Source organism: Limanda limanda, chromosome 1 (assembly GCF_963576545.1).
Source record: "Limanda limanda chromosome 1, fLimLim1.1, whole genome shotgun sequence".
Taxonomy (NCBI): domain Eukaryota; kingdom Metazoa; phylum Chordata; class Actinopteri; order Pleuronectiformes; family Pleuronectidae; genus Limanda; species Limanda limanda.
The window spans coordinates 34,148,566-34,173,958 of record NC_083636.1 but is presented as its reverse complement, the minus strand read 5'-3'; the positions used below and the strand labels follow the sequence as shown (position 1 = coordinate 34,173,958).

General features: G+C 42.9%; 2 protein-coding genes across 2 annotated transcripts; both read right to left on the bottom strand.

Annotated features, from left to right (window-relative positions):
• Positions 1–1,366: 1,366 nt before the first annotated feature.
• On the bottom strand, positions 1,367–3,072 carry LOC133012685 (bone morphogenetic protein 10-like). Its single transcript, XM_061080339.1, has 2 exons — positions 2,733–3,072; positions 1,367–2,415 (listed from the first exon to the last, which is right to left on the bottom strand). The coding sequence occupies exons 1-2, from the start codon at positions 3,070–3,072 to the stop codon at positions 1,367–1,369; spliced, it is 1,389 nt and encodes a 462-aa protein (XP_060936322.1).
• A 2,349-nt stretch (positions 3,073–5,421) lies between these two features.
• On the bottom strand, positions 5,422–20,481 carry arvcfa (ARVCF delta catenin family member a). Its single transcript, XM_061075691.1, has 16 exons — positions 20,461–20,481; positions 15,916–16,089; positions 14,647–15,257; positions 11,999–12,477; positions 11,733–11,916; positions 11,532–11,649; positions 11,166–11,331; positions 10,381–10,398; positions 10,175–10,246; positions 9,192–9,319; positions 8,250–8,400; positions 7,968–8,160; positions 7,572–7,683; positions 7,143–7,230; positions 5,845–5,921; positions 5,422–5,600 (listed from the first exon to the last, which is right to left on the bottom strand). The coding sequence occupies exons 1-16, from the start codon at positions 20,479–20,481 to the stop codon at positions 5,508–5,510; spliced, it is 2,685 nt and encodes an 894-aa protein (XP_060931674.1). The 3' UTR covers positions 5,422–5,507.
• Between the last annotated feature and the right edge of the window lie 4,912 nt (positions 20,482–25,393).

The window sequence follows — 25,393 nt, the reverse complement described above, 5'->3', positions numbered from 1 at the left end:
GTAGAGAGAGGCCAGTCAGGCATGTGACGCCAGAGGGATGGGGATTAAGGTTGTTAGGTGGGGAATGCTGCGATCACCTGCCAATGACACGAGTTTGCTTTCAGATATTTTACTTTATTAATGTTTCGCGTGAGAACCAAAAAAGCAGGATATGAATTTGGTTGGTGTAAAGCAAGAGTTCACAGCAGCTGACAGCGACGTTAGGGAACAGAAACTGTACATTTATCTAGACAAGAAGTCAGGAAGAGCTCAGAGACTCCTCCTGTGATCACAAGCCTTCACCATACTGTAGATAGATTTTCTGGAGAGCAGAAATAAAAGGAGAAATGTCACAGCTTTTAAATCACCTCCATGGCTCCAACATGCCACAGGGCACAGAAACAATATATATTCCCACTTATAAAGCACTGGGATTTAATCACAACTGAATTTTTATATTTAAAAAAAAACATATAGCAATCCAACAGTAGTGCAAGTCATTGTGATATAATGGGTATAACGTATTTGTCATGACAGAGTAGTTCAGTTTGGATAAGCTGGAGCCGCTCAACTTGTGCGTCAGGAATTTCTGCAACAGCTAAATGTAGCTCTGAGAAATCCTTTGAGGAAAATGCATGATGGCATTTCACATAATAATGCAGTATGAATTTGGTTTATTTACTACTGGCTACTCTGCTTCTGAATCCACATTTAAATAATAAAAAAAATCAGGTTGTGCACCATGAAACACTGCACACAGGGTTTGATCTCACATACACACTGATCAATTGACATATTCATATTGTTTTTTGATCAGATGGTATTACTGCAATATTGAACCTAGTGACTCACATGAATACGAGTAACAGGAATCGTGATTAATTCCCCAAAAGTTTTGCTTTTTTCCTTTATGATCATTTTGTCGGATGTGTGGCCCAGGGCTTGCACAGGCAATAAAACAAAATCAATAATTATCACAATATAATTTTAATCAATAGAAATATCTAAATGATTGACCTCAGATTTGTAAAAATGTTTCGCAGGGATGATGCAATGATTTATCACGATAATCCACTTTTTTATCTTGTTGATGCAAAAACACTCTCATACACAAAACCCACCACATCAGCACAAATCATGACAGACTGAATAACACTTGCTTTGACAGCTTTATATTCTACAATAATATAAGAACTGGTTTTCCTTTATACAATTGCAAATTTACAACATTCAGCACAAATTTGTGTCCATCGCTAATTTACAACTAGGTCCAGAATTGTGTGTTGTTTTTTCCTCACACGCCACTGTATGAGATCTCGAGTAGATATAGTGGAACCGTGAGAAGATGTGTGCAATGTGCAGTCTCTATCTCCCTGTGTTTTCAGGACTATCTGCATCCGCACTCCGCCACCACCATCCCCTCGTACTTGTGATTGAAAGTGATCACGCCGTTTTCGTGATAAAGGAGCGATATGGGCTCCAGCTTAGTGGGCACGCAGCAGGCACGCGATGCTCTCTCTGGACTCTTCAGGCTCAGCAGACTCTGCACGATGGCGTGTTTGGTGGGCGAGACCTCGGAGGTCAGCGGCGGGTTGCACACCCCCCTGCACTCGTAGGCCTCGTAGCTCAGAGGCTGGATGATCCACGAGTCCCAGCCAATGTCTTTAAAATCCACAAAGAGCGGCGTCCTCTTGCACGGCTCGCTCTTAACATTGCGACGGATTCGGGGAGGTGTGTCGTAGATAAGGTTGGACTGCAGCTGCAGGAGAGACTGTTTGTCCAGGTCGTCCTGGTTGGCGAGGCCAGCGTTGGGATTGGCGTGCTCCCGGAAAGCTTGTTGGCTCCGGCCTGTGTTGTCAGCGAGGTCATTCTCGTGCTCAATCATCTGGCTGAGCTCTTGTTTATCCTGTTTGTGGTCCCTGCTCTGATCATCTGAGAACACAATCATCACGGCGTTTAGTTTTCCCTCCGAGCTCCTGTCGATATCAATCTCAATGGAGGCTTCACCCTCCTCTGTGACCTCCCGTGTGGCCCCCTCCTCCTCTGGAGTCGTGATATGAACCTCCAATCTGTGAGCCGCACACCCCGACTTCCGCCAGAGCGTTACCACATGAGTCAGGTCAAACGACACCCAGCTGTTATCTCTGACATGAACATGCTTTGTCACCAGTTCCTCCAGATCCTTCATCTCCACCACCTCTTCTTTCTCCCTCCTTCTGCCTGCTTTCCCCACCTCTCTGGTCCAAACAACGCCCTCTTGTATATTGTAAATGGTCACCTTGCAGTCAAGGCCAGAATGTGGACGTTGGGCCCGCCGGACCAGGGTGAAGAGGCGGAGCTCCGCTATGGTTATGTGCTCGTGGTGGGGCATGGAGAGGTTGAACATCAGGGGAAATATCCGCACACCCCTGGCCGTTAAACTGTAGGGGGAGGAATCTGAAATTAAAATATCAATAAGTGTGTCTCAATGCGTTTTGCACGCTTTTTCATGGTCAAAACTCACGTTACACTGTTAAATATTAGATCGTACCCTTATTTTAAAAACACAGCTATCATAACAAATGTATTTAGTTTGTTTAAATCACATTATTCAAAAATTGTTAAAAGCGGAATAGTTTTTGTTATTTTAAGTTGAACAGATTATCACATCAACCATTTCAGGTTTTTTGATATCCTATTTTTTACATTTAGAGACAAAAAGTGCAGCAATCTTTACACAATTTTTTGTGGTGTTAAACAAACAAAGTCTGTACCTTCATTCTTGAAGCTGCGCACAATGTTGGCCGAGGGCACAGACGTGCGGTCGTGGGCAAAGCGGTTGTACAGCTCCAACATGTACTCGGGCGGCTCCTTCTGGGCAGCGAGGGGCCTGGGCTGGGGCCTCAGCTCTGTGAGGTTCAGTGTGGACAGAATCTGCCTCATAAAGTCCTGAGCGTCAAGGAGCGGATTATCACCTACGTCCCTGGCGACTGACGGCCGGCGGTGGGTCTCGGGGGGCCGGATGGGACTGCTCCAGCTCAGGCCAGTCAACGCCAGGAGGAGGACATTCAGGGAGCGGATAGAGCCGAGGCTGGAGAAGACTGGAGCGGCCATGGTGGAGAAGTGGAGGAACGGGTTTAAGATCCAGAGACTGAGAAGCAGATGAGAAGATGTGATGGATCCTTTTGGGAGAGGACCCCTTGCGAACAGTTCTAGGGTTTTGAGGGAAGGCTGACCTTTGTTAAATAGCACAACAGGTTGGTGTTGGGGGCAAAGAGAAAACAGCTTTGCCCTCGTTGATCTTGTGGTCTGGTTGTGAGGGCAGGGCTGCGCTGTCCAATGTGCTGTGCTGACATGTGTCGAGATGTCACTAAGGCCGTGTACTCGGCCCTCCTCTCTCTCTCTCCCCACCACTAACTTATGACCTTAATTACCCACTGATATTCTAGATCATTTTGATCTGCACCTTTCTCTTGACAACAAATGACTACACCTACCATGACTTTAAACTAGCCTCCCAATAAATATATGTCGCACCATGCTATAGTTAAAATAATAATGGTGTCCCTCCAAATAAATGCAGAAACGATAGAAATAAAAATATCTAATTTTCAGTACCTTTAAAATGTGTAAAGATTCAAAACTTTGTTATGTTATCAATAAATAATATTGTATAATTTATACAGCGCAATCTCCACAAGAGGCCAGTGTAGATCTAACCTCTGTACATCTGCCTTCAGAAAAAAATACTGCAATAAACATTTTCACTGGGTAGTGAAGATGTGGATTTAAACTTGTACTTTCAGCTGACTACTGGATTTGTTCCTCTAATAATGGTTTTCTGACAACTCACATGTGATCATTACCACCAACTGAATATGAGCTCACAAACAGTTACTTACCGGTAGTTACAAATTAGGTGAGAATATAGGAGAATATACTTATACTGAATATAAAGATATTTTCACCAAGACACCAGTTGACTTTTGAGGAGAAAATGTGAATATAAACCATGTTCACAAAAACTTCATTGGTTGTTGTGTGAGTTGCTATTTATGGAACTTAATGCATGATAATCCTTTGCTGAGTCACTGCTCGATCACTATGCATTATGTTGCTGGATTATATAATTTTGCAGAGGTTATGAAAGATTCAGTTAGAAGATCTAAATTTTTTGTTAAACAACAGGGCTTTGTTTGGGTAGATGAAATAATTTGAAAAATTCCTGTAATGATATTTTACTTCAACTATTGCAATTACTGCTGCAGAGCTAATTCTTATCATAGTGGCTTACACATTTGTTGAACCTGCCTTTCTGTATGAATATTTCTATTTATTTGCTTTATTTTGCATCTGCAGGGACTTGTGGGGTTTCACAGACTGTTCTCTTTGAATAATTGACACACAGTTGGCCTCTATGGAGCTCTGCTGTGTTTTGATAACTTGAAAACCTTGACAATTGACATCCAGCCTAAACCCACCTTTGTAGCTGTGTTTGAAGTCCTTACACAGATAATATTCATGATTTCCCCCCCTGTGTAGTGTGAACATTTCAAAGAGGAACATCCACAATTCACTGCCTGTACGAAAAACCCAGCTAAGGTTTTTATCTTTTCATTTCAGTCTGACCAGATCCAGTAAGTCGGTGATATTTTAAAGTGAAAATCACCCACAGGAAAAGAGAGAAAACACATCACTCAGTGTATCATTAAGTAAAATAGAATATAAACAAAAATATAAAATTATGCACGTCATTTATTTTCATTTTTCATTCAACATCGCAATGCAAAAAGGACCACTGCAAAGCAGAGTTGTATTGAATGTAGGATTACTTACTATAAGCTAATACACATGACTTTTAATTAATAACATGGGTATTACAATAAATATTACAATATAAATGCCTTCATTTGGAGTATTAACAGTCTTTTGTTACACATGTACAATCTCATTTTGCCGATCGTGAATCAAATGGAATGGAGACAGTTATCGAATGACTGCACAGTCTGGTCTGATGATTGATCTGTTAAGAATCAAAATGAATTCCAAATCATCTGCATGTGTTTGATGACTACGCCGACGAGAGCCCTAATGATCTCCAACACAGACCAAAAGTATTTTTAAAAATCGTTTCATATCAGAATCTTCCTCAACAACAGATCCACGTGTCACTACAGGCCTTCGTGGCTCGACAAACTCAAACTATTAGAAATGATCTCATACTCGTGTAGCAGTAAACCTTGAAACTGTACATGTCATATTCTTTGGAGTCTCCATTCACCAGTTTGCATATTTAGTCTATTTCACATATCACAAGTGATCCATCTTGAGCTTCAAACATATCATCCATCCAAACGAATGCCAAATAATCTCCATAATAAATACATGTAAATGTTTGGCACATTATCTCCTATGAACAAAGAAAATTACTTCTAACTGGATGTATTCCTCTGTCCCCACAAGAATAATCAAATGGCACGAATCCGTATCTCACCACTGGAAAGTGTCTCTGCAGGATTTAACCGGCGCGAGCGGCCGTGTTGTCATGTTTACACCCAGGAGTCCAGCGGTGGAGGCTTGTTATCCATGAGGCCCACCGCAGGTCTGCCAGCTCTGATGAAGTGTTTCCGTTCACTTGTGGCCTACAGGTCGAGAAATACGCACACGGCCAGTGTTAGTCGATTGGCCTGAAAAACCCTGACAGTTACAAACACAGGTCATAATAATAATAACTTTAAATAATAACCCTCAAAGCCTCCATACTAGGCATAGGTTATAAATACAGTAATTAGTAAATGAGACTATGTAAAAATTGATTATGTATATATATGCTTCTGTCATGATGTCCTTGAGGTTTTCATTCAGTGCGTTCAAACGGCAGATTACCTGTAGAGCATCTCTTTCCACAACAGCTCCTTTCCCATCTCCAACTCTGTCGTTTGGCTCCAAACTGGAATATACTTCTGCAGGAAAAGATGTAAAAAAAAACACTGTCAAAGTAGCAGGAGACAACATGGCAAAGATTTGAAAAATGTAGATGAAGTTAACAGTCACCTGTAATGAGGAAGCTTTGGAAAAACTCATGAAAGAAGATTTATTAAGGAACCTCAGAAGTCTGTCCCCTACATCAACATTATATATTACTATAGCATATCAGTTAATTAGACGTCAGTTAAATACAAGTTAAGGATTTAATATTTATCCTAAATATGGAACTTAGCTCAAGTTAAGGGTCAAAATGTCAAGCTCCTCCCTGTACTTAAGCACGAATTTAATCAATTTGATGAGTCGCCAAGCAGTATATTGTACATTAATGCAGCTACATGATTATGCTCTCTTCTTTTTAAGATATATATATATATATGTTTTACTTCAAGAAAGTGGCTCCATGCTACATTGCCTCTTTTTAATTAATGTTACATGAACCATAGTTATTAAATTGTGACATTAAATTGTTGACAACTCAAAGTGTTCAGTCAACAAATATCAATCTGTGTATCTGCGTCTTTGTTTCATCAACTACCAGAGAAATGCGCTCATGTCAATAAGCTTTTACACCGTTTATGCTGCTACCGCCTCTGTCTCTTTTTATGAAAATTCTAACATCAAATAAATGTCAGGCTTTGAAAACTGAGGGCGACTTTTGAGAACTTAATGAGGTTTGATACAGACCCACTTGTTTTAAATGTTAATACTGCAGATCCAACCAGCTGGGCACCTATTGCCCTTTAAAGAAATGCAAGGACTCATCTATTCTTTTCAGACGGAGAGACTAGAAAGAGAAACAGGCAAATACAATGAAATAAGTCAATGAAAGTAGCGCATAAAAAGTCTGTTTTATTGGGAAGCTAGAGGTCGCTCTCGATGTGGGAAAGTGCCCTTTTGGAATAATGCTCAAATGAAATGTGACTGGTGATGCGTGAGCCTGCTCTGCCTCTGGGAGAAGCTGCTCAGGCTAATAAGCCAAGTCTGTGCACTGATAACCTCAGCAGCTCATCATTGGTTCAGGGCTATTTTCCAGAAGAATATAGTCGGAGCCTGAACATTTTCTTTGTCCCTGACACGACAAGACCCACAGTATGTTTAAAAACCTCTGTCTGTTCCCTGAGCTAGAGGACACATCCTCATTCAGATGATGCTTTAATATCATTTTGCTGAGGGAATTCATGCACTGATTTGCTGACCTTGGTTTTTGTCCATGAGAGGCAAAGTGATGTCATCGCCGCCTTGCTTTGCACTCTTGGACTTTTTAGTCGTTCCTGTGGTCGTTGGCTTCGAAAAAGACAAAATGAATTATGTTACAGGATGGCAGCAGAGAGACGGCATACGGATGTGGGCCACTTCAGGCAATGATGCAACACTTCTGGCCTTCTTTTGGCCTGGGATAAAATGGATGTGAGACTACAGTGGCCCACTTGTGAAAATAGCAATTTCCTGAACCAAAAATACTTTGACATTTTTGGCAAACATAAGGTGCTATAGGCAAGGCGTCATCTAGATGTGAACCTAGATTGGCCCCTGTAGTAAACAGAGAATATGGCCTAAATAACACAAAATGTTTCCGTCCATTGTGTATTCTGAGTTTTAAATGAGCAGGAAATAGGAACAAATACCTTAAAGTGGCTCTTGTTCCAACCGGCCTTGATCAGAGTGTTTCTCAGGTCCTTGTAGGCCCATATTGTCTGCAGCACGTGGGACGCTGCCTTGGTCTCCCGCGCTGATTGGCTGACGACAGATCATCAGACATTATGGTAAACAACAGAGGACAGCTCTGAGACAATACTGTCCTGATGATTAAAATCCTTTTTCGGTTGCCCTGGGATACTATGCTCATAATATCATGAGCTATCGCATCAAGGACATGTCAGAGCAAATGCAGCAGCTAATCCAATAATAACAAATGCACTCTGCTTTGTTTTTCTGCCTTATTTTTACAAAAGGATAATGTTTGAGAGTTTCAATTTGGGGTTTTGGCTGTTCTATTATTATTTTATAAAGAGATTACTTACCTGGACTTGTTGATGGCCACCAGCTTCTGCACAGCATGGCCCTGTATGAGCGCTCTGGCGTTCTCAGGGCTATCTGTGATGATCTCATGGATAGTATTCAGAATAGAGACCACCGTATCTCCCTCCAGATTCTTCGCCGGGTGCTGCTGCCCACAAGGAAGATTGCCGACAAGGTCCCTCAGAGCGTAGTTCCCTGCAATGACAGGCGGCGTGGCCAACTTAGTGTGAGTGTGCACGTGTCACAGAGCCCGGGGTATGCTGGTGAGAGTTACAAGCCTGAACCTATGAGGTCTTTATTCCTCCTGTCCATGGCCAGGTTGCGGAGGGCAATGGCCACAGCTCGCACCACTTTGTCCACATCGGAGCGCAGCAGCTCCACCAGGATGGGCAGCCCTTTCTCTTTTCGCACCGTGGCCCGGATGTAGCTGGACCACTGCAGACACAACGGATAGAACAGCTGAGTGACGGCGGCCTGTTTGGAAGGGTTTGGTGAGCGATTGCTTCAGGGGCTCGGTTTGTCATCTTTCCACCTTTTTCAAAAGCACCCATATCATCCCAAGCTCAAACTAAACCATGAGAGGTTCAATTCTCTCAAGCGATCTGTCGCGTGTGATGCAATTCAGGGTCAAAATCAGTATCAGTATTTTAAGGCTTTAATCTGACTAGTGCCAGAGCATTGACGTTAAAATAAAGTGACACGGCGATGGAACCACCTGGAGTTCCTCGCGGTGAAAGAGATTTCTTTGATCAAGTAGGATGATGACAAAGTCAATCCAGAGAATCCAGTGAGATAAAGACAATCAAAGCCATATATCCCTTATTTTCACGAACCAAGATCAAGTAAGATCCCTTTAGATTTTGGTGGGGATGTGTTTGTATTCTGGTGCTGATGCCCACAAAATCTAAAGAATTTAAATGTGGTTTCATAAGGGGACTCTTGGGCTTTGGCAGAGGTATACTCTGTATTGAGTGCCATTTTAGTCTTTGTCTTATTTCACACTTTAATATTGATACAGCTTCACGGACAAACCCTGGAAATAATCAGTAGACAGTGTATAAAATCAGGACAAAATAAGAGCAGCCATGGTTATCTTCTTTGGATATATAATGATTCTCAGCAGTAAGTGTTATAGATTTAAATAAAACTCATGCAAGGCCTAAGCATCCAAGTAGAATGATCCACTATGAATGGGTCAAGCGAGTGTCACTATTCCAACCACTCACAGCCCAATGTCCCGCAGCCAGGTTCTGCACTGCTCCTGCAGCCGCCTCCAGGGTGTTGTTGTTGTGAGTGCAGGTGAGAAGAGAGAGGTAGAGCCTCAGCACCTCCGGCTGGTACAGCAGCTCCAACCCTATAACAGCAGATGCAGAGAAAGTCAGGAAGGACGTGATGTGAAGCAGTGGCAGTTCAACGTTTGTGTGCATGTTGTATACATGGGAAATATGTTAATGTTGTTCCAGAATCTCTGTATCAGAACATAGGCAGGTAAGAAAGATAAGAATATTTAGATGTAGGGATGAACATCACTCTTCCAGCAGCCTCCTGCAGAGTTTTTTTTTATGTGTGCCAGCAGCTGGACGCCTGACAATTGGTATAAAGCTGACCCAGGATCGTAACATGCTTGTCATTCTGATTTGCATTCACTGGCTGCGGCGTGGGAGGCATCAGCGTAGCTCTGTTCTCTGTTCAGTCTTAAACTACTACGGAGGGATTGTTTTTCTGCACACAGAATGAATCCATGATTAAAATCAGCCACAAGGCTATACACAGAACGTAAAGATAGTTTAGCTGCACAAATCTCTGAGGTCAGACATGCTGTGAACTCATGCAGAACCTCAAATGCAAATTTCTGTTCCTACCAGAGTAAATGGTTTCTCTTCTAGATGTTGCCAGATAAAAATGTCTTTCAGTCGGTGGGTCTTTTTTGTTTTAGTAATGAAACTCTCATCAAGTGGTGCAGGTGCTGATGTGTGGCTTTGAATTTAAATGAATTCCCTTTCAGGCCATGCCAGCATCATGCTTTCAAAACAAATAACAGCACAGAGAGCAGATGCAAATGCTTCATATTAGTTTGATGATGACACATGATGAAAACTCTACATGATTTATTTACCCTCTAATCTACAGCCTCCTATAACATTACTATGAGTCGTACTACAATCAATATTTTGTTAAATTTGAGATGCTCTTTTCAGAAAACATATACCTTTCATTTGTTCTGTACGTTTTGGTAAATCCAATGTACCGTACTTTCTGTCCATAAATCCATTTTTCCAACCTGTACATCACAGACACACACATGCACACAAACACAAACACCGGTTTTCATGGTACACTGATACACAATGACAGCAAATATCCAATCACCATAATACTGCCATGGAAATATTCAGGAGTAGCGAGCGGACTGACCTTGATTGAACCACTCCTCTGGTGAATAGGGTTTGAAAGGAAAAGAAGAGAGGGAACAGGGACTTTAAGATTAGATTATGCAGGAGGAGGACAAAGCACAGAGCTCCTCGATGTGGTGGAGGACGATCCTGCGTCACGTGACTCAGTGGCACATTCGTCAATTTTGTGCAATTAGCTCTGGGAGGTTAGCATTTGTAAAATGCTATAAAACTGTAAATCACAATTAACTCCAACTTTATTGTTTCTCCATTAAGTCGTTCCCTTCCATCACAAACAGCTGCACTCCATTAATTACTTTTGATCAGTTGTAATTGAAACTGCTTCTTACATAGGTTACGTATTTTCTGAGTTTTTCACGATGTAAAAAACATTCTTTGTGTTGCATCAGTTGTAAAATAAAGAAAACAAAAAAACCCGATATCACATAACTGATGTAACAAAATATAAGACAACTCTTTTTCCTACGTTTTTGGGACCTTGCACTCCTACTGAGTGAAATCTCACGTCAGCTACTGCACAGGGTGATGAAATATTCAGGCTTTCATTGGCATACAAGGGGGCAAAGAATGTGAAGGCCCTGCTCGGAGGCAGGACACGCTCCAGGTAAGCCGTTCAAACAGAAAACGGTTGGTTTGCAGAGATACTAGAAGATGTTACAACTGTTAAGGGATAATCGAGGACTAAAAAAACTAAAACTGGGAAGCTATGTGAGGAGAGGAAGGAAGAAAAACAAAGAATAGACCTAGTTGGCATTCATGAACGGTAATGTGTTATGGCCGACTAACCTTTGGGCCTTTTCCCGCCCAAACAGTCAGGTTCGTTCTTCTTCTTCTGCTGCCCGACCGACCTCATCAGACTGGAATGGGGCTCCTGGAATCGCTCGGCTCCTGGTATCTCTTTGTGAACGTGATAGGAGAGGTTTCGCAGAATGCAGACGCAGTTCTCCACCGACTAAGATGGCGAACAATGACAGGATTTCAATCAAAAATGATATAAAGGTACTAAGGAAATATCAAAGATAGGCCGTTAACCTAAATTTGAAGTATACTCAGTCATATATTAATAAATGATCAAATATAATGAAAACACATTTTAGATTTTAGATTTTTCTCAAATCTCAAAACATATGTTGGTGTGTTAACGCCAACAACCTTATTGTCGGTATCCTTGTTGACAACAGCTGACTGCAGGGCGTGAAGAAGCGCGTCCACCAGCCCCTGACAATCCCTCAACCTCTGTCGAGCCTCCGCCCCGTCTGAGCTGACGTTCCTGCAAAAACAAATCAGTTCTATCACACCTCAGCTTGCAGGAATATTTGTCTTTCACTCTTTGACAGCAGCAGCAGAGATTACCTCAGACATCCAGAGGTGTTCTTGAAGACTGTGGTCCAATCAGCGCTGTGCATTTTGGAGGGATCGGCCGAGTCTCTCCTCCAGCCCGAGTGTGGGATGATGATTTCGTCGGTCAGAGTTTGAAGGCCTTGGTTGATGACCATCATCTTCAGTGGCTCGTGTGAGGAGAGGTTCCACAAAGTGCCTGCAGGGGAACAAAAATACTGAAGTTGTAGAAATAAAATAAAGATTTGTTATGGCTCGAGAAACATTCATTTTCCCAGTACCTGTGACCAGCTCTTTGACCTCCATGCTGCTGGTCTTCCTCAGCAGTCTGACCAAAGCTGGTATGCCATCACAGCTCTTGATGGCCATTTTGTTATTATGATCTTTCCCAAAGGAAATGTTGCGCAGAGCCCCACAGGCCTTACGGTGGACTTCTGGTTTCGGGTGGTCCAGTAGTTCCACCAGGATGGGCACGCCGTTCAGCTGGCGGACGTCCTGTTTGATGCGGTCGTTCTCATAACACAGGTGCTGCAAATAGGCGGCCGCGTTGGACTTGACCGGGTCCATCGGGTGGCTGAGCATGGAGATGACCTCGTGCAGGTTGGGGTCCCTCCAGCGGGGGTCTCTGCGGATGCTGTCCAGGCTGACCATGCTGCTGCGCTTGTGGGGGAACTGCAGAGTCTGTGCTCGGCACATGGCCTGGAAGAAGGGATTCAGGTTCCCCTCCAGCTGGGCCATGAAGGCGTCATCATAGCCACCTCTGAGGGGACAGAAGAAGTCAGGCATTCTTTTATATTGTGATCTGGACCAACATGCAAATTCATCATTCAATTTTAATAATTTGGATCATTTCGGATAATTTACAAAATAGGCTTATCTTCTTGCAGAGAATAAGAGGAGAGGGTCGATCTACTAAATGTTAAGCTATACCGTCAGTAGTTGATTATCCTAGCTTAGCATAGACACTGAAACCATGGGGAAACTAGCCTGGTTCTGTCCAAAAATTCAGAGAAAGAAGAAGCCTTCCAACACCTGAAATGGAGTTATTCAAAAAAATCCAATTTTTAAAATGTGAAAATGTATTTTGAAGGCTGGTTATTAACAGGACTATTTCTTGACCATTTTTTTTCTTTTTATCTGGCAGACTCATATCACAAATGTTATGAGATCTTTGGGCCGAGCCAGGCGAGCTTCTTCCTCTTGCATTTAATTTGAAGCTAAGCTATACAAACATCTCCTGGTTGCAGCCTTAGATTCAACCGACGACTAAGAGAGCTATCGAGCCTCTCGTCTATTCCTCAGCAAGAAAGTGAGCATGCTCTCCCCAAAATGTCACCCTGTTCATTTCATTTTCCACCGGGTGAATTAAAGGGCCTAATAGAGGGAGCTTTAGGTGAGTTTAACACCGGGCAACAGTGAGTTGTGTCTTTAGCAAACAGCTCTGTCACTTTATATGGGCTGAGGAAAAGCTTCTGGCAGGGAATAACAGGTAAAACCTCCTTATTTATTGACTTTGCAGGCAGCTTCCTGATTGATACCAGATGCTGCTTAACTGCTGTCCAGCTGTCTATCTGTTGTCCGTGCTCATTCACAGGAACAGGATAAAGGCGACTGCACTGCCTGTGCAACTGCTCAGGTTAATATGGGTTATTATCACAGCAAGTCATCTGCAATAAAATTATACTGAGCGTCGACTGGAGCTTGGTTTGGATATGTTTGCTACTGCTACAGTTTTCCCCCCCAGGAAGTCTCAGACGTGGCAACTGAATCTCTGACGTCATCTACATTTTTAAACAAAATGGCTGCTCATAACATGGGACATGGGAAAACATCATAGACCAGACATGAAGATGGATACCGCATCTCCAGTTGCTCCCACGGTCAAGATGGGAAGCTAAAAATATCCCAGGTATGAAGAACATGGATTTTTGGGGCATTTGTTGCCAAAGTGCAAATTAGCGATCAGAAGTTTGAGCCACAGTAGCAAGTAGCACTCCACCAATAGTGAGTGTCTCAGCTGTCAATCACCCCATTTTTAACATCAAATTACATATCAAAAACAAACTTACCAGAAAAATCAACACCGGAACAAACATCAGTGTAATGATCTACCTACAATGACAGGAACCAGCGTGAAGAAAAATTTGTTCAACGTGTATTTGCACTTTTTAGTTAGGTAGGGCACTATTCATGACCTATACTGCAGCCAGCCACTAGAGGGAGATCGAAACGCTTTGGCTTTAGGGCAATAAGTGCAATATCCAATTCACTTTTAATCAGCATTTTTATTCTGGGTCTTGCGTGATTTGTCTTTGTGTACTGTGTTGTTGTTGTTGTTGTTGGTAGTAATATGTACTGTTCTGCAGCTGCTGTAACACTTTTTTCCCGAAAACAAATTTCCTCTCTGGGTAATTCAAAGTATATTTGATTTGATATGACTTCAATTTTGGGGCGCTATCATGTCTTCCATCTTTATTTACAGTCTGTGATCTAGATTGTTTTGCATTTTCGTCTTGATGCGCCTTTACATCCACAGCTTTAAAGACACCATGCATCATTACACCATGCATTCTAATCAGTCTCAATAGCCTTGTTGAGATGAAAACTCAAAGGATCATATTGACTGAGCATTAATAATGATCCAACGTCTGTTTTCTCACCAGAAAAAGAATAATAAGATGAATAATGACCTTAAATTAATGGACCCTCCATCCAAAAAACTATCATTATTGTGACTGGAAAATACATATTTTAAAATGTTCTCTTTAATGTGTTTATGGTGTAGTGACTGAAATATTACCCATTTTCTGTCTGTAGAGGCTCATCGGTATTTGTCTCTACATCATTCGCACCATAAAAACCACAAGAGTCCTTGAAAGCCATTCACACACTTTCCCTCCGTGGGATCAATAAAGTTTGATCTAAGTACCTGGTTCTCGAGGGCTCCCTGAGGAGCTCCATGGTTGTAATTGGCCTGAACTGGTGGATCCCCCCCAGTGTCGGATAACTGGGGGGCGGGTGGTCAGTCTTCATGTCCAGGGGATTCTCTCCCCGCTCGCCGCCGCCCTCCTCCTCGGCCTGGCCGCTGAGTGCAGCAGGGGCGTAGCTGTCCCGGAGGAAGGGGAGGGTGTAGTGGGCCCCGGGCTGGAAGTTCTTGGCCGGCCAGTAGCCGTGGACGGTGGCGCGGGACAGGCTGCCGTACCCTGGGCACATCTCGCCCCCGATGCCTCTGTAAGCATCAGGCAGGGTGTACACTCGGTTCTGGCTGTCTGGATTCACCGGCTGAGGCTCCCCGGGTGGCAGGACCGCCTGAGGCTGGGGAGGGGCTGTAGCGGCGCCGCCGGTCGTCTGGATCGGTGTAACGGACTCAGTGGGTTCGGTGTTTGCTCCAGGAGTGGGTAAATCAGCTGGGGCGTTCTCTTTAACCACTGGGGTCGACGTGAGATCAGGTGAGGTCTGGAAGTTCTCCAGCTGTGTGTCTGATGATTCTTGGCTCTCACTCAGGGCCTGTTCACCCTCTTGTTCCACAGCCTTGGACTCCTGCAAGGATAAATGCATCACAGCTAAATATCTCCACAACAGTCTAATCACACAATCCCTGTTAGTCAATGAAACCCCATTGGTTTGTGAGAGCTACAGGTTCCCTCTGCCCCTTTAGACGCCAACAAATTGGTTTGTTCACAGTCGGAGCAGGAACTATTTGGTCTTAATTTAGCCGGGAATAGACCAAACATGTCTCCGTTGCCTACAGTGTGTTTATTTCTCATTTAAAACCCTGCCGCACCATCCCAGCTCATTTTTCGTACTGATGATCAATCATCATCATCGCAGTGCTTCTCTGGCCTTGTGGGCCACCAGTGAATAATGAGTTCTTCTTTCCAGCCAAACAATAATGAATCCCCCTTGTTGAAAATGAGTTTAGATTGGACTCTGATGAAACAACTTGAGGTCCAGCCATTGTTTAGAAGCCGAGTAAATTGCCGGAAATTTTATCGCCTCATTGAGTCTGTTGATTTTAACTCTTTCGCTGCAGAGAGAGAGCGAAGCTTGGCGTTGCGTTGTTTGAAGAAAGCGAATGACATGGAGGTTAATCATGTTGTCGTTGTCGTGTCAAGATTGAGAAGCACTGCTTTAATGGATTTTTCTGATAATATTGTAATTTGACTCTGAAAACTGAAGTGGACATTGAGTTGCACACCTCAGTGTCCGTCTGGTGCGGGGTGTCGGTCTCACAGGAGCTCTCATTGGTCGAAGTCATCACGGAAGCGACGGAGGTGGGCGTGTCCAGTTCGTCGGTGGCGGACGGGTTATCCAGGGTGGGCTCTTTTGCCTCCTGGGCCAGAGAGAGAGGAGGAAGAGGACCCTCTGAACTCTGCTCCAGACAACACACACAGAAAGGAGTTGGACACGGATGCTGAATGCAATCAGTGCAAACGCATCATTTGTGGGTATTGTGAACATCACGTCTGCATTATACACAAATAGAGAGAAGATTATGGGATGGACGACACGGTGATGGCACATCATGTCGTTAAGGCTGTAGACACATTATCAAATCATCACACATGAATTGCAGAGTTCACGCTGAATAAATTTGCACACGTATATTTGTTTCAGACTAATACACAGTTTGTCTGGAAAATCACAGATATGAGCTAATAGATCAACTTGAAAGTCCTATATTGTCGATAATAAGGTGACCAGATGTTTTTGGTGATAAAGCAGGGTCAGGTGCCAAAAAAAAACAAGGAGAATATATGTATAGATGGTAAAAATAAGTTTCTGCTGAGAAATGTACACAGCCCATGTTAAAAAGAAATAAAATGTGCTTTAAAACACGCTCAAGGACTTCCATAATTTTGTAATCCCTCAAAGAGAAAGTCACCGCCCTTAACTATGTCCCCAAAACGGCCCAAACAGACCCTTCATTCTGGTTTCTGAGGGTCTCAGGCTTCTGAAATCTGCCTTTCTTTTTTCATTCGATTTCAATTAAGTATTTTGTCTAGTATTAAGTCTGTTATCTTACTCCAACCCTCTGTTACAATTCCCATTTCGTCAATTGTTTTGTTTTCGTCTTGGAGGGAAAACAAGCTATTAAAGTGTGTGCGTGTGAGTGTGTGTGTGTGTGTGTGTGTGAGTGTGTGTGTGTGTGTGTGTGTGTGTGTGTGTGTGTGTTTGTGTATTCTCAAGTTGCTTACTCACTGTTAAGGGATGTATTCAGAGCTCAAAAAAGGGGATAAGCTGCTTGATAAGCTGTGCCTCCATAGTTGCTGGTCAGGCAAATCATATTCTATTGTGTTGCTTATATGCAATCTTCCACTATTGTCGTCCCACTTGCCGGATCACACACCTCCCTGAGTCTGCAGCCGTGCACGCTCCCATGTCTGGCCTCCGTGCACACGGGCACTGACCATCGCCTCTTACAGTCTGTCACCTGAGGTTGGCTGTGCGTCACTCAGAAAACACTCAGTTAATCATCAGAGCGGCTGACCGACCCCGCTCTCGCTCGAGGCCCCCGGAGAGAAGCCTCAGAGAGGAGCCGCGGAACTGCAGTGAGATTAATTTTACAAATACACCATAATCCTTTTACGGAAATTAAAACTTTGAATTTGAAACGGGGAAAAAGGTGTGAAATATGGGCACTTCAAACTGAAGTGATTCTGCCAGTGATTATTGTGTAGTCGCTAGTCAGCAAAAACATACAGGGGAAATAATATAGAATGATAGACGCCATTTAACACTTAATTAACTTATTGTGTTGTTTTTCTTGTGTCGTGTTTTATATCCTTGTGTACAGACGAGGTTATAACTGCTTAATGTATTATTTTGTTTATTTCTATCATATAATACTTTCAAGTAAGTTGTTGGTATGAGAATAAGTTGAAATCTGCTATTTTATCCTTTTATCCTCTTTAAAATAAAAAGGGTTTGACCTTTTCTTGCTCTATACTTCTTAAAACTTTGATTATAATTTCAGGGAGCAGATTTTCCTTTTCTTTGATTTGTACAGAAACTGACAGACAACATCTTGCAGAGGTACTCGGCTACATGTTTTTCTGCATTTCAGTTGAAGTGGCTCGCTTTAGTCTGCTCGAGAGCAAACTGTGTAGGGCCTGGTAATAATTTAACAGCCAGCAAGCAAAACAATGTTTTTTCAAAAGTAGCTGCATCTGCCTCGGACATCTCTCCACCGGCGGGAAAAAAAAATCTAACGTAACTGTCTCACAATATGTATCTGTTTGATCAGATATCAGTGTTTTTGTGGGGTGGCGATTTTCAAAATGACCCCTGGACAAAGTGCAGCAGCTCTGTGACGGACTGGACGTGAGCAGCCAGTCATTCAAGGTTTTTGTTGTGAGGCCTGATTTACCACCAGCGGCTCTTAAATCAATAATCCAGCTGCCGCTCTGATACAACATGTTGATATCTCTGTAATTTCCACTTGCTTATCTCAAACAGATCTTAAACTCTCTTTTCTCTTCAGCAGAGTGTGCTTCATTAACCAGAGTGGATTAATTATTCAGCATCTTGGTCGGAGACAGAACCGGAGGCTTTTTCTTTTTCTTTTTTTTTACTGTAAACACATTTTATGCAGATTTTCTTTCAAAATTCACATTCATTCCGGTGTGTGTCTCCAAAAGCACTAATGCTTTCTGTCAATATCGAATTATCTCACACACCTGTTTTAGTTTTGAAGGCCTGGCGGTCGCTGCGGGAGAATTTCACTCAAATCTGGGACAAACAATGATGTAAACAACCCCATCCAAACATCAGAGGATAATTAAAAGCTTCTATTATGGAGGAGATCAATTCCGCTGCATCATTTATGAGCCATTTTACCACCTGAATTGCTTATCCACTCTAAAATCATTCGACTAGTCAGAACTGGGACATTATTGTACATGATCTCACAAGATATATAAATATATACACTGGATGATATACTGAAATAAACGTGTACGACAAAAACAAATAAACTGTTAAAACCTCCTGGCTCTCGTCAATCTGAGGCCACAACATTAAACCGAACAAGTTCCAGAGAACTCACCTCCACTGCATTCAATCAGGCTGCAGCGAGCCGCGGAGCTAATGTGCAGGACGAGAGCTCGATTCGCTTTTCAGACACCCCCCCCAAACACAAGTGGCCCCTCATATCCGAGCACAAAATGTGTCAGAGGGACGGGGAGATGAAAGGGTCACCCAGGGGAAATTGGCAGCGAGGAGATGATCTCGGTTTGAACAACTCAGGAGGAGGTTGATTGGATATTGTTAGGCGGCACAAACTGAACGCCTGGCCCGGAGACAGACAGGGCACCACTGTCCTCCACACAGAGCTTGATTAAGGATTTGGAGGACGATAACAGGCTGGACAGGAGCCCGCACGCTGTCCCCGTCTGATTCCAGCTCCAGGGAAGGCCAGGCCACTCTGAGTCAAAGCTCATTTAAATAACTCACTGCACCATCACTAACTACGCGTGCCCACAGAGCCAAATAGGTAAAGACGATGACGCTCAATCTGACTTCGCTGTGGAGACGTGGAGGTATGGTATGTGGTGCAGCGATGCAGGAGGCAGAATGACATGATGAGCATCTTGTGCCTGTCAACTCTCAGAATTGAGGCCAGCAGAAGCCAAGGTATTATTTCGGGAGACAACCGAGTCTGATCTAATGCTGAGTGAGGTCAGGTTTGTTGGTGACCAGCTCAAGGGCATGACAGACACAAGCCACAAATTCAACTTGTCACAAATCCATGCCAGAGAGACACAAAGATGGTGAAGTGCGTGTGCAGGGATCAAACTTGAGTGTGTGTTAGTTTTTGCAGTTTGTGGAGCTGAAAGAGTGGAGTGTCCACGGGGTAATAAAACATGACATCAGCCCACTGGTGTCAGAAGACATTAGTCACAACTTTGTCACAACTCATCTGCCGTGCACTATCTGTTGAATCCCAGATGCTCGTGCTGGTCACTGTCTAATTCACAGAATGTGTTGCTGTGCATTGTGAATGGAAAAGGCACTGAAATGACATAGATGCATGAAAACCATTTTTAGTTGAGGCTTGTTTCCTGCAGAAACACCATTGTCTGTCATGCAAAACATCCTGTTCACCCTAAGCAGGCTGATCTATTTAGAGTAAATACTCGTTCAAGATGACGCCACAGAGGAGAAGAAGGGAGGATACTCAGTCTCAAAGTTTCCATTTGGAGCCTCCTCTTACTCCTGATAATGCTCTGATCCTCAAATAGTTAAATACTGCATGGTCAGATTTAATGTGTCTCTGATACATCATGGCAATACACTTACCAGAGTGTGTGCACCATTTCCCCCTGGAGGGACAACCTCTCCTCATAATGCAATCAAATATTATCCCCCTTTATAAGCTTGCCTATGCATTTTGCACACACGCACTGCCATGTGCATGCACGCACGCACACACACACAGAGACACACACACACACACACACACACACACACACACACACACACACACACACACTTGATGAAGATGTTAGCATCATGTCCCCCTTGCACACAAGGAGACTGCACCGAACAGCAGTGAGAGGGAAGGAGGTGAAGCGACTGATGCCTCCTTCATTCATCATGACAGAGGCAGAATGCATAAAGCTGTGGTGGGCTTCAGTTCTCCGCAGGAAGAAAAAAAAAAAACTGATAGGCAAAAGCAAAAAAAAAAAAAGAAAAAGAGGGAGGGTACAGAGCAAATAGAGCCATTCCACCACACACTTACCTCTTTCACTTCAGCAGGCATTGCCAAATATTCTCTGCTTCCCCACAAATGATGAAGAAGATGAGACGTCTGTCCCCCTGCCTCGGATGAATTCTTGCCTTGACTCTACCTCTGAGCATTTGAGGCAGTTCAAACATGAGCAGCCATCCTCTCCTCCCAGCTCTCACCAACACATGTCCGCTATCCCTCCCTCTCCCTCTCTCTTCTCTGCCTCCCTCCCTCCCTCCCTCTCCTCCCCTCTCTCTCTCTCTCTCTATCTCACTCTCTCTGCTTCTAAATCTCTTTCTCTCACAAAGACCCTATGCACACGTTTGCTCAACACAGTTGTTCTCACAAACACGTCCACAAACACACTCATGCACCCATACAAACACAGGGCAGGGGCTCTCTGTCATCACTGCCCTCCTCCTCTGCACTGGTGTGTGCTGCAGTTCAATGCCTGTGCGCTATTAGCAAGATGCTGAATCAACTGTGTGATGCTGAGCCTGTGAATGGCTGAGGTAAGTGCAGAGCCCTGCAATCCCTGCGCTCTGTACCCATATTTTCTGGCAGGCAGGCAGGCAGGCAAGCAGGGTACACACATACACACACACACACATACACACACACACACACACACACACACACACAAACATACACACACACACACACACACACACACACACACACACACACACACACACACACATGCACCATTCCCTGTGGGCTCACAAGCAGATGCAGCTGGAGTACAGAGCAGCCCACTCTACTTCAGTCCTGTGTCACCCATGTGCAGCATAATAAGGGGTGAGGGATGGGGAAGGTGCATAAACACTCTCTGCAGCAGCAGCAGCAGCAGCAGCACACACACTCCATGCTGGAACCAACACTCTGCAAACTGTAACAAACCAATCAAAGTGCTTCTCCACCGACTGCACACAGGTCTCCTCCATACGACACCAGTGCATTGTCACTGGTTAGAGGTGCAAAAAATACAAAGCTGCTGAAAAGATCCTGCAAGCAGGTCAGGTGAGTGCTCCTCTTGTTTTTATAGATGTCATCACCATGGCATATTGAGTAAGTTCACCGTTAATAGACTTGCTGGTGTTGGACTTGTGCAGAACTGGTGAGGTATTTGGGACAGACGTTACATTTAACTGGGACAAACTCCTTTTGGCTTGTACGCTCAACATCTACAGGCATTAAAAACAAAACAGTTATTTGGAATACTGGGCATGGCTGGAGAGGAAATTGGCAGACACAGACATTAAGCCAGATGTCCAATCTATAGAGCAGTGGATCTAAAACTCTGGTCCTTCAAGGACCATTAACTGACACAAACTAGACCACAGACCCCCATTATGAAAAGAGTTTTGCTTTTAGATGTTTTCTTACAGGAGGTGTGTGAAATTAAGGATGAAAACAGTGATGCATTCTGTCAGTGTGTTACTTATGGATGATTATTCCCCTTTTACTGGAGACCCCTCTGGTACCTCTCTAGGACCCCTGGTTGTCCACGGACCCCTGCTATGAATTGTCTTTTCTATGAAACTTCGGCAATTCAAACTTTGGACAGAATAGACAATGTGTATTTACCTAAAACATTCTCTTTTTGTTTCATTTTGTTTATTTATATAAATCTAGGGTGGAAACCAGGTGGGGGGGCAGAATGTTTGCCTTCAGGGCCCCAAGGCTCAGGAATGAATTGCCTGAAGAAATAAGTTTGTCTGAGACAGTGCCTTCTTTTCAGTGTCGGCTAAAACTTTGTCGGGAGACATATTCATGAATGTGCTTCCATTACCATTATTATTATTAACTTTTTATTATTTTCCCCATCTGCATGCAGAAGTGTCCTTGGGCAAGATACTGAACCCTAAATGGCCTTCATTTCAAAAAGTGCAAGTGGGTGAATTGCAAACTTTGAGTGATTATCAAGACTAGAAAAGCTCTAAATAAATACAGACCATTTACCACTTAACAGTTTTCTTTAAATAAAGCTATTATTAGTAGTAGTAGTAATAGTAGTAGTAGTAGTAGTAGTAGTAGTAGTAGTTGTTGTTGTATTACTAGTAGTATAATTAGTAGTAGTAGAAGTATTGTTTAATTCCTTTATTTTTATAATTTTCTTATGCTTTTTAGTCACAAATGAAAACACCCTGTTTTCTTATTTTTATTTGTGGATATTATATTGGATAGTTCCACTCTTATAAAAACTAACAAATAATGCTACTGGGGTAATGTGATTCCAAATATAGGATACATATGAAAACCTAATAACGTCTTTTGTGAGCTCCTGGCTCATTCGATTACATCATCGAATATCGGTCGAGGAGTCAGTGAGATAATCACAGTCGATCTGAGACAAAATCCACAGATCATCATGAAGTCCGGCTCCTCACTCACTTTCTCTGTTCATACATTAAAATTAAAAAGAATCATACATTAAAACATGTTCCTCTGGGCGCAGAGACAATAATAATCCTTGTGAAAGTAAAACATTCTGCGATCCTCCACACAGCAGGGCGCTCGATCAGCTGTCTGTCTTATTGATTTCGGGGGCAGCTCTTAATATCATTGATCCTGAGACATTTAGAAATCTTTATTGGCCTCTGTGGTATTTCTTTCATATTAGTTTGTCTCCTGCTTGTTAGGGCTGTGCAGTTTGTCATCTTTAAGGTTACACATCGACGTTTGTGTGAGGTCTGGTTCATTAAACTCTTTCTCATTTGATGGAATCCCGTGTTGGCACCGATATATTTCAGAATACCTCCTTCAATACAGGTGAAGTAACAGAGAACCTTGAGTTCTGTGTCCTGGACATCAAACGATCTATTTCATCAGTAAATCAGTTTAAAAGTAAGAAGCTGGTGGAGCTCCCTCGCAGTGGAGTTAACATTTGAGACATCTCTTTTAATTAAAAAGGGGGAAAAAACCTTTGATGCTTCCATTGTGAAATCAAAGTGAATCAGCGTGTTTTTCACATTAGAGAGATTTCCTGACACGCGGAAACTGATCCATTTGTTCCAGAGGAGATTTCTGCTGCTCGCTGCTCTCCCACTGCTCCGGCGCCTCACTCCAAACATTTCTGGCTCCATCAAATGGAGAACACCTGCATCAAGTGCCATAATGGTTTTGGGTCAGTGAGAGAGAAAAAGGTACTTTACACGGTTTCATATTCTGATCGAGGGTGGGTTGTTTTTTGCAGATAAACTTAATTTAGATGACAGAATATATTTTACTTTAGAGGTAAAAGGGAAAGGTGATAAAATCTATCTCAGGTAGAAATCACAAATATTGATTGAAAAAAGAGAGGTCTTCAACATTTCTGGTCTTTTTTATATTTTTACCCTCAACACAAGCGGTAAAAAGCAGTATCTCTACTCGGAATAAAACATTGTTATCACCAAATAAATTTGATTTATCCTCACAGATTTTTAAGCAAAAAACATGAAAATTGATTCATATCCTGAGAGAGCTGGGAATATTCCATAAACCGAGGTGACCAGATTTTTACATCTACACATTTTTTATCTACATCTCCTCACAATCTTTTCATGGCTCCCAACTATCAACACGTGGGGCCGAAAGAAACAGGAACCTGCTCAGGAGTCAGTGTGAGTTCAGGAGATCACACATCAGTGCAAGAGCTGAAAATGTTACAGGTGATTAATGAGACCTTTCTATTTCCGAAAAGGAATTATACCAGATTTATCGGTATGTTCCAAGGGTACAATTTACAGAAATAACTCTGAGTTTATTAAACTTGATATTATAAAATGTCAGCTCTATAGATCTGTGCGCCACCATTAATATTTCATTCATTATGAGCCTCCTTCCGACTTTCAGAGCTGTTAAACATGACCTGACTGCACCTCACACTCCCTGTGTCTGCAGCACATTGTGCACACAGACAGAATAATCACATCATGTGTTGTCGTGCCGCACCGCAACGGCTTTGTTGTACTTTTCTTGGTGTAGAGTCAGACAACTTGTGTTCAGGGGACTGATGTTTATGATCCAAATAACCATGTGGATCTGTTGCTGTTGCTTCCATGGTGATTTCCAGTTGATTTATAATCCTACCATTCTCATATAGTCTGATACTTTCCATATCGCTGCTTGTCCATCCCTTCGAATCAAGTGCACTTCTCCCATGAATAATGAATGAGCCTCAGGCGACTGAAATATGTTTGTTTACATCCAAATTACACCCTGGCTTCATTCTATTGGTCCATAGCTCAGGGTTCTGTCCTTTTATTTTCCGTCTCTATCTTTTTTTTCTCTTTGCAAATCAAAGCATTTGAAATCATTTCACGCCAGAGTCTCACACGTCTGTTCCACAACATGCAGATCAGCTGAATGGACAAACAGCCACATGCTAATCAAACTGCTCAGGGCCCACTTCAGGTCGGTGGATGGAGGAGGAGAACTGCACAAAGAGAATGAATCACCATATAGGAAAAAATCTAAATATTTTCCAACAATATTTTAACTCCTGTCTCTACAGGGTCTTAAACCATGAACCGGAACACGTCTCACTCCAGAACAAACAACCTGAAGGACTTTTAAGATTTTGATTTAAGGATGCAGGAACACAATATTAATCACCGGGCCCATAAGTTAAGCTGGATAGAGAGAGGCATGATTATCTTCTCCATGTTGTTTTTAAATAACCTCATGCAACCTTCTGCAACCTTGGAGGTGCCGTCTCTCCCTCCTTCCCCTCGTTCACCTGCTGTAATGTTCAAAAATAACCTTGCTGACGCTCTTCCAGTACGTTATTGCCTTTGTTTGTCTCCATGTGCCCAAATGAGCAAATATATGATGAAGAAAAATGGAAGATTTGAAGGTTTGTCACACAGCGAATGTACTTTTATTTTGCTCTGAGGCAACGTGACCTGTAAATCATACATGACAGAGACGCTTTCCATCTCTAATTAGAGCGAGTATGTAG

Excerpts from the sequence above, each read along its gene's own strand:
- LOC133012685 (XM_061080339.1), bottom strand. The coding sequence starts at position 3,072 with ATGGCCGCTCCAGTCTTCTCCAGCCTCGGCTCTATCCGCTCCCTGAAT. Across the intron at positions 2,416-2,732 it reads GCGCAGCTTCAAGAATGAAG|ATTCCTCCCCCTACAGTTTA; the intron begins GTACAGACTTTG and ends TTTTAATTTCAG.
- arvcfa (XM_061075691.1), bottom strand. The coding sequence starts at position 20,481 with ATGCCTGCTGAAGTGAAAGAG. Across the intron at positions 11,917-11,998 it reads GGTCAAAGAGCTGGTCACAG|GCACTTTGTGGAACCTCTCC; the intron begins GTACTGGGAAAA and ends GTTCCCCTGCAG. Across the intron at positions 9,320-10,174 it reads ACGTACAGAACAAATGAAAG|GGTTGGAGCTGCTGTACCAG; the intron begins GTATATGTTTTC and ends CTGCTGTTATAG.